Raw genomic sequence first — 14,009 nt, forward strand, 5'->3', positions numbered from 1 at the left:
AAAAAAACTGCGTATAAACCTACATCAAGTTACAGACGCAAATTTCGTATTTATTTTATTACCGACTCACTGAGCTCTGTGGCAATACGTACTGGCGGAATATGATCTGCACGCATGCGTGTATGAAAAAACATTTTGGAAACCAGAATTTTTCCCAGACACATTTCTAGTAACACATATCTACTTGGGTACATCGATAATGTAGTCCTTGACTAGTACAAGCTAAACTGGTTCATTCTCAAAATATCAAAAAATTATCAAGGATTTGGATCTTTTCTCAGAAATAGGATGGAAAGGCCTTGCCTTCTCGAGAACCAATCAGAAGCAAGATTATTGGCACACCCATAATGACGTTAGGAATGTAAACGTACCGGTCATGTGCTTGTAACACTGCTTTTAAGAGCAAGTTTCACCAGTCTTACTCATAATTATCTGCGAATATCGGTTGTCCAAGTAATCGAAATTGTGAATCCAAAATGTTGACTGAAAAGAAAAAAGCGGTAAGTCTTGAGTTTTGTTTTACTAGTGTGTTTACGTTAAGTACTTTCACGTATGTTTCTATTGGCTCTCTAGGTTTGTTCGCCAGCTCTGCTTGTACGTGATGAATTTTTAGAGAACTTAATCGAAATTTTGCTTCTCTATCTAAATTTTTAAACACATTATACCGGAGAGCGCTTCTCTCGTATTGTAAAATTTCAGTGCGTATATTCTATAAGCTCTGGAGCTTATTTTAATAGATTATTATAGAGTAATTAACTGGTATCATTTAATGGCTAAGTAAAAATCGAAACAAGAAGCTAATACTTTAGTAAATATAATTTAGTTGTGAAGGTATCAGATCGAACGGCAGAAAAGGTGGAGACGTGGCTGATCGTATTCGAGCCACAGAATACAGACACACTTGTCTGGAGTCATAATTCGTTCATTATTGTTTCACGTACTGAGAAGCGCTTATTTCCGTGTGTCATCGCACAAATCTGACCTATCAGCGAACAGTAGAATTGGAACAAATTTATACGTTACATAGTTTGTATCTTTTACAAAATTCCAATTTTTAATATAATTTCAAGATTTCTGTGTTAAGAAACAACATTACATAGTTTGTTAAGAAACAAGTAAAATAGTATACATTATTGTCATTCCTTAAGTTTGAGCTTATTTTAATCAATAACTAAATCCTTGGCCGTATATTAGATAGATCATAATAACCTTTCTTCATATTTGTAATCAAGTTTGACTTATCTTTTGCCAAATATCAGTCGTATTCTATTCCATGATTTCACTTACTGTAAATTGTTATAGTAAACCATGACTAATATTTTACATAAAGTTCGGACTGTTGTACGAGAGCCAATTTATCATAGAATGGTCATTTTACGTTTCTTTCTGATGTTGAATTTGGAAAAGCAAGTTCGCGATTTATTTTCCTACTTGCGTTTTCTATTGTGAAGCACGTGGCAATTATAAATATTCTAAAAACTCTGGAAGCTTTTATTTAGCACGATTAGCCAGTTTTTGTAGCTCTTGGAATGAAAGAGTTTATTACGTCATCATTCTTGACCTGGCTTTTTGCCAGGAACTCGCCTCCATAGTCAACCAATCGCCACACTGAACAGTCCAACAAAAAACAAAAACTAATTGATATGTCCTTCTATAGAAATAATTAGAGACTTGGAAGGTTTTTCTGTTACTTCTTTTTTCTACATAACTTTAACATCTTAGGTTACCTTAGACTACTTGATATGTCCTTCTATAGAAATAATTAGGGACTTGGAAGGTTTTTCTGTTACTTCTTTTTTCTACATAACTTTAACATCTTAGGTTACCTTAGACTACTTGATATGTCCTTCTATAGAAATAATTAGGGACTTGGAAATAATCTTTCAGTATATGTTTGTTTCTTTTTTCTCTTATGATACACCAGTGAATGTCTGAGGTCACCTTTAAGTTCTATTCCTTTCCTTTATAATACATTAATGTTTGAGGTCACCTTCAGATTCTATTTTTCCTCCCTACAATAATGTTAATCTTTCAGGTCACCTTCGTGTCCTATTTTCTCCCTGTACTATAACGTTAATATTTAAGTTCAATGAGTGTGTAAAGTGAATAATGAAGTAATTAGATATTGGAGTTTTAAAATAGTGCAGATAAAAGTATTAGCACGTAAATCACGAAATGTTTATTTTAAAACATGCATAGATTTGGCTTCTTGAGTACTACGTTATATTCGCGATGTCCAGCTGGTTAGGTCTACGACGCGCCATGTTATCTCGAAACCCAAATGCTACACTAGACGAACTTCCGCGAAGGCGTCTGGTTTTCTAGGGTACAAAGGAAAAATCTTGTTAGCCTTCGTCTTCCCCTCTGTTATCTCTCTACTTAGCTACATTTTAAGATTCTGAAAATACTAATGCAAATTGACATCCAAAAAACCATCCAATAGACATGGTCAAAATTCTGGGCGACCCTTGACATTAAATCTAACAGTCCAAACGTGTGAACTAAAACTTACACAGATTTCTAATTCACTTTGCTTACTTAACGAGCCCCACCAGTGGCACAGCGGCATGTCTACGGACTTACAACACTAGAAACCGAGTTTCGATATCCGTGGTGGGACAAACAACTGTTACAATGAACTTCCAGCAGCTCGAGATTTGGCTCTCCACATGTTGAAATATTGTATGGGTACAAATGTTCAATTACAACACGTGTTATTTTACCCGACAATCTGTTATTTTTTCTGGGTCTTAATAATGAAATATTTTCATGGCAAAGTTCACCGGAAATGTGAGGTAAAAATCTTTTATTCGAAGTCTTCTTGATGTATTTGTAACATCTTAAAGTAAATACTATTTTCATCAGTATCTTTGACGTAATCCATGACGACGACGAAGCGTAGGTGGATAGATCCTTTTGACGTAGTTTTTTCTCTACGTGCTACCAAACACGTGCATGGATGGCTATTTTTAGAAACACCGATCGATGTGGGTTCTTCTCTGTTTATAAACAACAGATACAAGTAAATAAAGGTTTCCTCTTCTTAATCTCTGTGGTCAACATTCTTATTAGTAATATTAATTAAAATGAAGTACTAATAAGTAAATCAATTCTATTAAGAAGAATTCTTGGCAGAAATTAATATTGATCACTTGACGAAAAATTCGTTTTCCTCCAAATGAAACCACTGAGTTCACATTCCATCCAGGTGTTCTTTTGTCATTGTTGTTATTTCTGAGTACACTTTTAGTGTTTTTAAGTATGTAGTTTACTGGTGCTGTAGATTAAATAACTCGTTTTCACACCTGTAGTTACACCTAATTTGGTCCCTTCACTCGCGCAGTAAGGTTTCTAAAGGTGTGGATTTCTTCTTTAGGGAGAACAACTACGATTATCGTAAACCTTTCTGTCACAATAATTTGTAAAGAAAAACGTTTGTTTCTGTTCACGAGTGTGTTGCGTATTCAATATTTACGCGAATACTGTGTGTATTATTGATAAACGTTAGTCGCAGAAAGTTGCACGTTTGTTTCAAGGATTTCTGATCTTATATGAAGAGTATCACATTAAGTTTCAATACTTTGTGACTGAGCCCGTAGTATATTGTATTTGAATATATTTTAACGATTTGGTTTATAGTGGTATCACCAAGCTTTTCAGGTTGCTAAGGGCTGAAAGTAAATTTTGGTCATAATCAGGGAATTCTAAAAGATGACCAAATATCGTGAATGACAAGCTGTGTAAATTAGAAGTTGTGTTTTTTTTTTCGTTAATAGATCAACGGAACCTTTCCGTTCCGCACACTGGCGTTGTTTGTTATGGTATTTATTGGTCAGGGACGCTTGTTATTAAAAACAAGCTTTTACCGTTCTATAATCATGAGTAACAGTTGTTCCTTACCTGCTCTCAGTTACATTTGCTTCATGTTATATGTTGAATAGCCAACATTTCAATGTGTAATATGAAACAGCGGCGTAGAAAGCAGGGGGGGGGGGGGATTTTCAACCTGTCCCAGTAAAAATGCACCACAATTAGGAAAATCAATGTTAACTGATGTATCTAGGTGTATAAGGTATATTCACTTTGGCATTTAATTAAAAAGAAGGACATATCGTCTGAAGTATTGTAATTGATAATCCTAACTAGTTGTCTCTCGCACGTGGTCCTGGATCTGATTATTTATAGTTGTTTTGGTTTGAACTTTCTCTGAGAAATGTTGCAGTTGTAACTAGCATTTTTAGATTTGTTAAACAACTTATTATATATATTATCGATAAAAGTTCTGATTGTTTCTAATTAACGCACAATCTGTTCTACCACAATAATTCCTTTACTTGTATTGTTTTTATCTTAAAGGCATTAAAAATCAAATATATTTTTCTGTTTGGTTAGATTGAAGCCCTCACACGTGGCCTCGTTCTGACAAATGATCAGCTTGAGAAAGTGTCTTCTCTCCTTCTTCATGAATTTAATTGTGGCTTGGCAAAGGAAACACATCAGAAGGCATCTGTTAAGATGTATCCAACCTTCGTTCAAGACGTTCCAAACGGTTTAGGTATTTATATTATTGTTGCTTTTATTTGCATTGGTAAAGTAATATCAAAAATGTTCTACCAAAATATAGTATTTAAATGTTTAAAAAAAATTCTTTTATATTTGTTAATTTCATTTTTGACAGAGTGTGAGTCCTGACACGTATAGAGCTCTCGTAATGCGTGTTTTAGCCAATTAGGCTTCCTCTTCTCTCCGAAAAGCTGGAGAGGTGTGTCGTAAAATTCAGAGGAAATGTTGCGTCATATGTGACGTTCAAAGAATCACGCGCAGTATTGCATCATCATTATACAATGGTCTAGTTAGTGCACCACCATTTAATGGTAGCTATAATCGTTTTTTAACTTAGTTACCACATAAAGTGACATGTTTCTTTTCACTTTACATGTATTGCACAACATAAATAAACAATGCATTTAATGTCTTAAGAATGAAGCATAGATACACTGTATGAAAAGGCTTAGTTCCAAAGAATCAGATTGCGCTCTTAACAAATAATGATCTGCTAGTGGTTTTTCTTTTGTATCCTGGTTCCTTTTTTAGTGATTTTAACTTGGTATAAAATAAGTTATCCTGGTTCCTTTTTAGTGATTTTAACTTGGTATAAAATAAGTTATCCTGGTCCCTTTTTAGTGATTTAACTTGGTATAAAATAAGTTATCCTGGTCCCTTTTTAGTGATTTTAACTTGGTATAAAATAAGTTATCCTGGTCCCTTTTTAGTGATTTTAACTTGGTATAAAATAAGTTATCCTGGTTCCTTTTTAGTGATTTTAACTTGGTATCAAATAAGTTATCCTGGTTCCTTTTTTAGTGATTTTAACTTGGTATCAAATAAGTTATTTTGTATGTCCGTATATGTGTGTGTGTAATTTGTCATAAGAAGTGTTTTGATGTTGAGTTTTAGTGCATGTATGTGAAATCAAGAAGATTATATAAAATTATAACACCAGTTTTTCATACTACAAATCTGTAATTATATAATGTCTCTATTTAGAACAAGGCAAGTTTCTAGCTTTGGATCTTGGTGGAACTAACTTCCGTGTGTTGTTGATTGACATTGAGGGAGACAAGTTCCATATGGACAATGTTATTTACCCTATTCCACAGAGAATTATGCTGGGCACTGGTAAACAGGTGAGATTTTGTTTTCATTTGCTATTGATATTTGTTTTTCGACAGTATGTTCCCTCTACAAGGGCTACATTCTAAATATTCTAGATAACAATATACTCCGGTGAATTTCTAACTTTTGAAAATTACATAAATGGGTTATTTGAATTCAAAATTTGTGACAAGTGTTAATCTTTAATTACAAAAAACTGAAAGGTTTCTGCCCGTTCCAGCTACAAAGCTAGATACATCCATACTTTAGTTTTTATTCCTGTCTTGGCTATGTTTTAGTCGACTAGTGTTGTGTACGAGTAATACGGGTTGGTTGATTTTACGTATGTCTTTCTTCATCCTACGCGCGTGAACAGTTATTTGAACTCATTATTCATTTTCACTTTGCAGCTGTTTGATCACATTGCCGACTGTCTGGCTAACTTCATGGAGAAAGAGGCGGTGAAAGGGAAGACACTTCCTCTGGGATTTACGTTCAGTTTCCCCTGTAAGCAAGAAGGCTTAACTAAAGCTCGGCTGGTCACGTGGACTAAAGGATTTAGATGTGCTGGTGTAGAAGGCGAGGATGTTGTCCAACTCCTGCGAGAAGCACTTCTAAGAAAGGTAATTTAATTCTGAGACAAAATCAAAATGAAACCAATTTGTTCACTTCCTTTATTTGTAAGGGAAGTGAACAAATTTGTTTCATAAACTAGTTTAACACCATTTAATTTTCCGTATTAAATAACATAAAACTGACATTTGGTCTATACAAAGTAACTTGTCTTAGCTGTGTTTTAGTAGACTAGTATTTTGTAAAATAGCCACATTTCAATTATTATACATTATATATGCATATAGAGTATTGCTATTTTGAAATAAGTTCTAATTAACTTTAACTACCATTCACTAAAACTGGGCCCCCCAGTGGCATAGCGGTATGTCTGCGGACTTGCAACTCTAGAATTCGGGTTTCGATACCCGTGGTGGGCAGAGCACAGATAGCCCATTGTGTAGCTTTGTGATTAATTACAAACAAACAAACAAAATTAAAACTGGTCGCCTTTACCTGAAAAAAAAAAGATATTATTTTACCCCTCCGCGATTTCGAAAGAAATGTTTAAAAACTGGAGCTTTATTTTCCATCTTTCTATCTTTATAACCTAGAAAAACAGATTTCGAAAGAAATGTTTAAAAACTGGGGCTTTATTTTCCATCTTTCTATCTTTATAACCTAGAAAAACAGAAAATACTTTCTTCTAATTTCAGATATCAATTTTTTACAGAAAATAAACATCGACGTTGTCGCTGTGGTGAATGACACAACTGGAACGCTTATGTCGTGTGCTCACAAAAACAGAGAATGTCGTATCGGCGTCATTGTTGGTAAGTCCATCGCGATATTATGTTTGAGTAAACGTTTTGTATGAATATTAGACTTATGTAGGAAATATATTTATAAGTTTAATTAACAAGGACATCATTATTACCCTAAGTACACTTCTTGGACACACATTTAGTCTTAGCAGATTACTTTCTTTATACTCTTTTAGATAAAAAAATATTGTGTGATCGGAAAAGGATTTTCTTTGAACAGTTTTCGAATTAGGACGCGAATAAAGCTAGCTCCATATTCTTTAGCTGGGAACTATTTGATCCTCAACCTTTTCAGAACGTTTTCTTGATAAGATTTAAAATTTAAAAGTTTGGTACAACATATATATATATATATATAGAGGATTTTAAGATGTCGTATTAGTTTAAAACCTACTTGTTCATGTTACACTACAATGTACATGTTACATGTATAACATGTTGTGTTAGTTTAAAACCTACTTGTTCATGTTACACTACAATGTACATGTTACATGTATAACATGTTGTGTTAGTTTAAAACCTTATTGCTCATGTTATCCTACAGGTACTGGTACTAATGCATGTTACATGGAGAAAACAGAAAACGTTGAGACGTGGGAAGGAGATCAAAATGATTCAAAGCAAGTTATTATCAACACCGAATGGGGCGCTTTTGGTGATAATGGATGTTTGGATTTCTTGTGCACGCGCTATGACAGGGAAGTGGATGAAGCCTCTTTGAACACTGGCAAGCAAATGTAAGACATTATTATTGCTATTACACAAGAGGTAGTGGACTATTGATTATTGGTATTAAATGACAAAACTTTTCATGGTAGAGTACCGTACCAATAAATGTGCACAATATATTTTTGGAATGAAATTATAAAATATGTTTTATTGTAGTAACGCAAACGTAAGACTATTGTACACAAATCTTTAAACTATTTTTGGATTTAGTTTTTCCATTGTTTAATTTCCCTTATTTTCTTTTGTTTGCCAAGTTTTCTCACTCAGCAAGTCCGCTGAGGAAATAATTACCTTCAAATCACTACTAACCAAAATAATATTTTTATATATTGTTACTTGAACCTTTTTTTCTTCTGTTGACAGCTTCGAGAAGATGATATCTGGCATGTACATGGGTGAACTGGTTCGCCGCGTTTTGGTTCATTTGGTGCAAGAAGGACTGTTGTTCAGTGGAAAGTGTTCTGTAAAACTGAAAGAAGCCAATGCATTTAAAACCAAATACGTGTCAATGATTGAGAGGTAATAAATTCACTCTATATTAGAAATATTAAACTTTGAGTTATTTTTACATATAGTGCTTCATCTTGTTTTTTCCCAAATATAGTGAACAACTGTAAATAATTAAATTACCCTTTGTATTTTAATAAACTATTAAGTTTTATTTGAAGAGGTCACATGACAGGCATCAGTACAGTTTTAAGCTAATTTGAATTTCTTAATTAAATATTCCTGTAATTTGAAGAGGTCACATGACAGGCATCACTACAGGTTTAACCTGTTTTCCATTTCTTCATTAAACATTCAGTTCAATTAAAATAGTTGAACTTTCTATACTTATTGAAAAAAAAATGCAATGATGAGCTTTTTCGTTATTATTAAAACTACAATAAAAAAGATTTATAGAAAGACTTGATTGTTAAAGGTTGATGTTCAAAGTTTTAGTTAAATGTTTATAAACACACACTCTGTAATTATTTGGGAGCTACATTTATATTTTTAACGTTTTTCAGCGACGGGAAATATACCTACGACAATGCTCGCAGAGTGTTAGCTGAGCTGGATGTTTTCAACGCTACACCAGACGACCTGGAGAATGTAAAGCTCGTTTGTTCTCGGGTTTCCACTAGAGCAGCATTTCTTGTTTCTGCAGGTTGGATTTTTAATTTGTTGATAAAATTATTAAACTTTTTGATGCAGTAATATTGTACGATAATTTATATTCTCTTGCAAAATTATTTATAAAATGTTTTTTGCTGAAATGACTTTTTTAAAATTCACTAAAAATAATATTTATTGCAGTATAAGTCACACTGTAGGTTAATTTGGAAAATTATGAATAAAATTGTAAATTATTTTGTGGCCCCCCCAGTGGCACAGCGGTATGTCTGCGGACTTACAACGCTAGAATCCGGGTTTCGATACCCGTGGTGGGCAGAGCACAGTTAGCCCATTGTGTAGCTTTGTGCTTAATTACAAACAAACAATTATTTTGTATATGAGATGTTATTTTATGAAGCTTTATATGGGAGATCTATCGTTACAGAGCACGTAAATTATATTCTTGAGGAGTAATTTTGATGAAGAAATACAAATGATAATGTATCATAAAATATAAATATTATCTACATGAAATTATTTAAACTTGTCCTAACTTGTAAGTTTTATTTATCTCTAGCAGTATAGTTTTATATAAAGAATGTTTTGCTTGTTTTCAGCTATCTCGTGTATTTTGAATCGAATAAAACGCCCTCACACAACAGTAGGTGTAGATGGTTCTGTGTACAGATATCATCCTTACTTCCACGGTTTGATGGAGAGAAAAATCTCTGAGCTCACAGCACCTGACTACAAGGTTGGTTTTTCCTATTTTGTAACTTAACGAAAATACTTTGGAATATTTTATTATAACACTAATAATACAAAATTTCACATTCTATAAAATAATATGAAACCAGAAAATCAGGTGTAACAATAATAAAAACTACCGCATTTTATATGGTACTTCTTTTTCATTAAGATTTCAATAATGAGTCAATGAATCCACATCATCAACACTTGATGTTATTGAGTACTATAAGCAAGTAGTAGTTTAAAGTCTAAGTTAGGATTTTGACTTCGAAATATATTTTAGATATATATATCTTGGAATGTTTAAAAAAGTTTGCATTGTTTAATTTGAAAATATATCAAATAAAATTTCTAAACTCGGACTTTTTTTTTTTTTCTAGTTCGATCTGATGTTATCTGAAGATGGAAGTGGCCGTGGCGCTGCCCTGGTGGCAGCTGTTGCTGTACAAAACAGCCAGTAGAGAAGAACAATTAATTTTAATGAGTGTACAGGCGAGCAAACAATGTAAATATTTAGCATTACAGATCTTCCATTGTCATGTCTACGTATGAACCAAAAGAAAGACATACGAATTCAACTGAAGAGCCAAATCGACCAATACAGTTTACATTTTTTTCGTTCATAAATCAGTCAGTTTGAAGTAGGTTCATCAAGCTTCTTATTGAAGCAACTGGAAGAATTTATTTTTTATTTATTAGAGAACTTAAGGGAATTTGCAATAAGAGTTCATCTGCACAGTGTGTAAATGAAGTAGCCTGTTTTTCCTGAAAAGTTGGTTGTTTTCTAAGAAAGCTTATTTATTTTTGTTAAACATTATTAATTTTAGTGTTTTATATATCAAGTATTTTACGTTTTTTCTTGTAATAGTCTCATATTTAAGAATCTACGTTTAATCCAGATTTTTAGGAGCATGCCTTTTCATTGAATGTGTTCAGTTTTGTTTTTTTTTTACTTCTGAAACTTTTGAATGTATTTACTTTTCAAACTTTGCGATCACTAGTGATGTTTGTGATCTTTTAATGTACATAGAAAGAGGTTTTATTTCTTGAAAATTAAATTATATTTTAAACAATCCTTCTCAAAAAGAAAGAGATTTATAGATTATTAAATATGTACTCATTTCTTTATAAGGTGGATAGTTTTTAAGAAATACAACCCGCATAAGAGCACCACGGAATAATTTTGTAGTAACTGAAACAACCATCACACTAGTGGATTGATGTGTGGTGCTTGAAACAACCATCATATGAGTGGATTGTTGTATGGGGATTTGAAACAACCATCACATGAGTGGATTGTTGTATGGGGATTTGAAACAACCATCACATGAGTGGATTGTTGTATGGGGGTTTGAAACAACCATCATATGAGTGGATTGTTGTATGGGGGTTTGAAACAACCATCATATGAGTGGATTGTTGTATGGGGGTTTGAAACAACCATCATATGAGTGGATTGTTGTATGGGGGTTTGAAACAACCATCACATGAAAGGATTGATGTGTGGTGTTTGAAACAACCATCACATGAAAGGATTGATGTGTGGTGTTTGAAACAACCATCACAAGATAGAAGGAAAAAAAGACCATAGTTCATGATCGACTCTTTTTTTTTTTAAGTTCAAGCAAAATGCTTCTATCATAAAAACACCATTTATCAATGGCGTTTACTTTACCATGTTCTCTTGGCTTTCAAATGGTATCTTAGTATCCAACATGAATAAATTAAAGCCAGTGTTTTAACTATAGTTTTCTGTATTTGAACGACCAAACAATCCCTAAAATGGTATTGTAATATAGTGTTGCTATGTACAGTTAAATAGAAGTTCTCCAGAAACTGTGATATCAGATACGACTGAGTGTGTATTTTACTGTCACATGTGTAATTATTCCTGGAGAATAAATTGTTTGTTTTTGTAAAAGAAACTGTATTTATTATAAATGCAAACTTTAAATTGAATATTTTTACAATTTAAGGTTTTTTTATAGCATATAAGCTAGTTATTAAGCTCAAGACATGAATCATTGACAACAGTATAACAAGAATCACTCATTGTTTACACTATTCAAATACAAGCTGGTTAAGATTAAGACACCAATCGCTGACAATAGTATAATAGAATTTACCCATGGTTGGACTTATAAAAACGGTTAAGCTCAATACATGTCTCATTGACAAAAGTATAAAATATATCACTTATTGTTGGTCTAATTGAAATACAAGTTGATTGCGCTCAAGCCATGAATCATTGATAACAATATACCAGAAATCATTCATTGTTGGTTTTATTGACAAACAAGCTGGTTAAGCTCAAGATTCGAACCGCTGATAGTAATATACCAGAAATCATTCATTGTGGGCCTTATTGACAAACAAGCTGGTTAAGCTCAATATTCGAACCGCTGACAATAATATACCAGAAATCATTCATTGTGGGCCTTATTGACAAACAAGCTGGTTAAGCTCAAGATTCGAACCGCTGATAGCAATATACCAGAAATCATTCATTGTGGGCCTTATTGAAGAAAAAGCTGGTTAATCTCAAGACATGACTCACTGATGGTAATATAAAATAAATCCCTTATTGCTGGTCTGATTGAACTACGAGTTGGTTAAGCTCAAGATTCAAACCGCTGACAGTAATATACCAGAAATCACTCATCGTGGGCCTTATTGACGAAAAAGCTGGTTAATCTCAAGACATGACTCACTGATGGTAATATAAAATAAATCCCTTATTGCTGGTCTAATTGAACTACAAGTTGGTTAAGCTCAAGATTCAAACCGCTGACAATAATATACCAGAAATCACTCATCGTGGGCCTTATTGACGAAAAAGCTGGTTAATCTCAAGACATGACTCACTGATGGTAATATAAAATAAATCCCTTATTGCTGGTCTGATTGAACTACAAGTTGGTTAAGCTCAAGATTCAAACCGCTAACGGTAATATACCAGAAATCACTCATTGTGGGCCTTTTTCCAACATAGGTGGTTAAGCTGAAGACGTGAATCGCTGACGAAATTGTATCTATCACTCATCGTGGGCTTATTATAAGTACACATATAAAAACACTTAATAGTTTAAGTATCAGCATAATACACCCAACATGCAAGTATTAATATTTGTAAGAAGGCTGGACACAGCTGTTATATAACTTTGAATAGGATTCCGTATATTTTAGATTTGATTTGGGATGTGCATCAAATATGAACTTTTTTATGTCTTTTAGTTTAACATCGAATCTCCACACATCCCAGAATGCCTTATAGGGTGGGATCATTCGATAAAGGAACCTAGATATGCATTCACTGTTGACTGTATTTGCTTGATTAATAACGCCTTTTAAAATGTTCTTTTATACGTGTTGTATTCTCTGTTTTGCAACTTGCACATTGCGGTTGAGGTTTTTCCATGTTTATATACAGATGAGTAATCTTTAAAATGTTCAGGAAAACGTGCCTATCTCTCCTACATACGTTTCCTGAAAATTATAGGATTGAATTCGGCACTTTGATCCTTTAAATCATTCTCCGTCGTCGTATGATTATCTAGTAAATATTTGATTGTTATCCTGGTTTTTGGACGAATTTTATTTTTGTGTTGTGTTATTCATAGTCGAATGAGGTAATTACTTTTTCTCCTTTATAATTAAATCTAAATCACAAAAATAACAGAAAATACTGAATCAGCCTATTAAGTAATACTTCAAAAATATTCAATATTTAATACAAGAGAAGCAAATATTTATCTGTTAATCCTACGTAAAAAGATTTCTTCAGAGGCGTAGGAGGCAAATTAGAAGTGGAGAAATCCAAGATTTATTTGTCCACCGAAGAGAGGGAATGGCGCACTCATTATGGCCTGGATCCAGGACCCGAAGGCCTTGAAACTCTTGAGTTATGGATTAAATTCTATGTATTCTCCTGCTTTACCTGTTAGTAATTTTCCTAATGTAGATGCATTTTTACTGCGACAGATTGGAAAGTGCCCCCCCCCCGCTTTGTTAAATCTACCCTATAATTGTTGTAAACCAATGTTTCTTGACACACTTTTTCAATAGTGATGACCAGTGTATAACTTTAATGTAAAAAAAATCTGATTTAATATATACTTACCAAATAAACTATCTTCACACACATTCTGACGACCAAGTTTTAAGTTGCGACCTATGGGTTTAAAAGTGGTGGGCAGAGCACAGATAGCCCATTGTGTAGGTTTGTCTTTAACTTCAAACAAACAGACACATCCTTTCATTGGCTAAGGAAGAGACATTGGAATGCCTAAGACTGTTAATGCTAAGAAAGAGTGATAGGTTACGTGGTGACATCAACAAGACAAAGAAACTGACAATTTTGTGCGAGCAAGAAACCTAGGTTTTAGAGAGTTTCCTACTTGT

At 33.3% G+C, this 14,009-nt stretch overlaps 1 protein-coding gene across 1 annotated transcript; it reads left to right on the top strand.

Moving 5' to 3' along the window:
- Nucleotides 1-363: 363 nt before the first annotated feature.
- LOC106469553 (hexokinase-1-like) lies at nt 364-11,523 on the top strand. Its single transcript, XM_013930049.2, has 10 exons — nt 364-500; nt 4,393-4,555; nt 5,548-5,687; nt 6,066-6,278; nt 6,941-7,040; nt 7,576-7,768; nt 8,124-8,279; nt 8,771-8,910; nt 9,476-9,612; nt 9,989-11,523. Exons 1-10 carry the CDS (start codon nt 477-479, stop codon nt 10,067-10,069), a joined length of 1,347 nt encoding a protein of 448 aa, XP_013785503.1. The 5' UTR covers nt 364-476; the 3' UTR covers nt 10,070-11,523.
- Nucleotides 11,524-14,009: the final 2,486 nt, after the last annotated feature.

The sequence above is a fragment of the Limulus polyphemus genome, unplaced genomic scaffold (genome assembly GCF_000517525.1).
Source record: "Limulus polyphemus unplaced genomic scaffold, Limulus_polyphemus-2.1.2 Scaffold3541, whole genome shotgun sequence".
Classification (NCBI taxonomy): domain Eukaryota; kingdom Metazoa; phylum Arthropoda; class Merostomata; order Xiphosura; family Limulidae; genus Limulus; species Limulus polyphemus.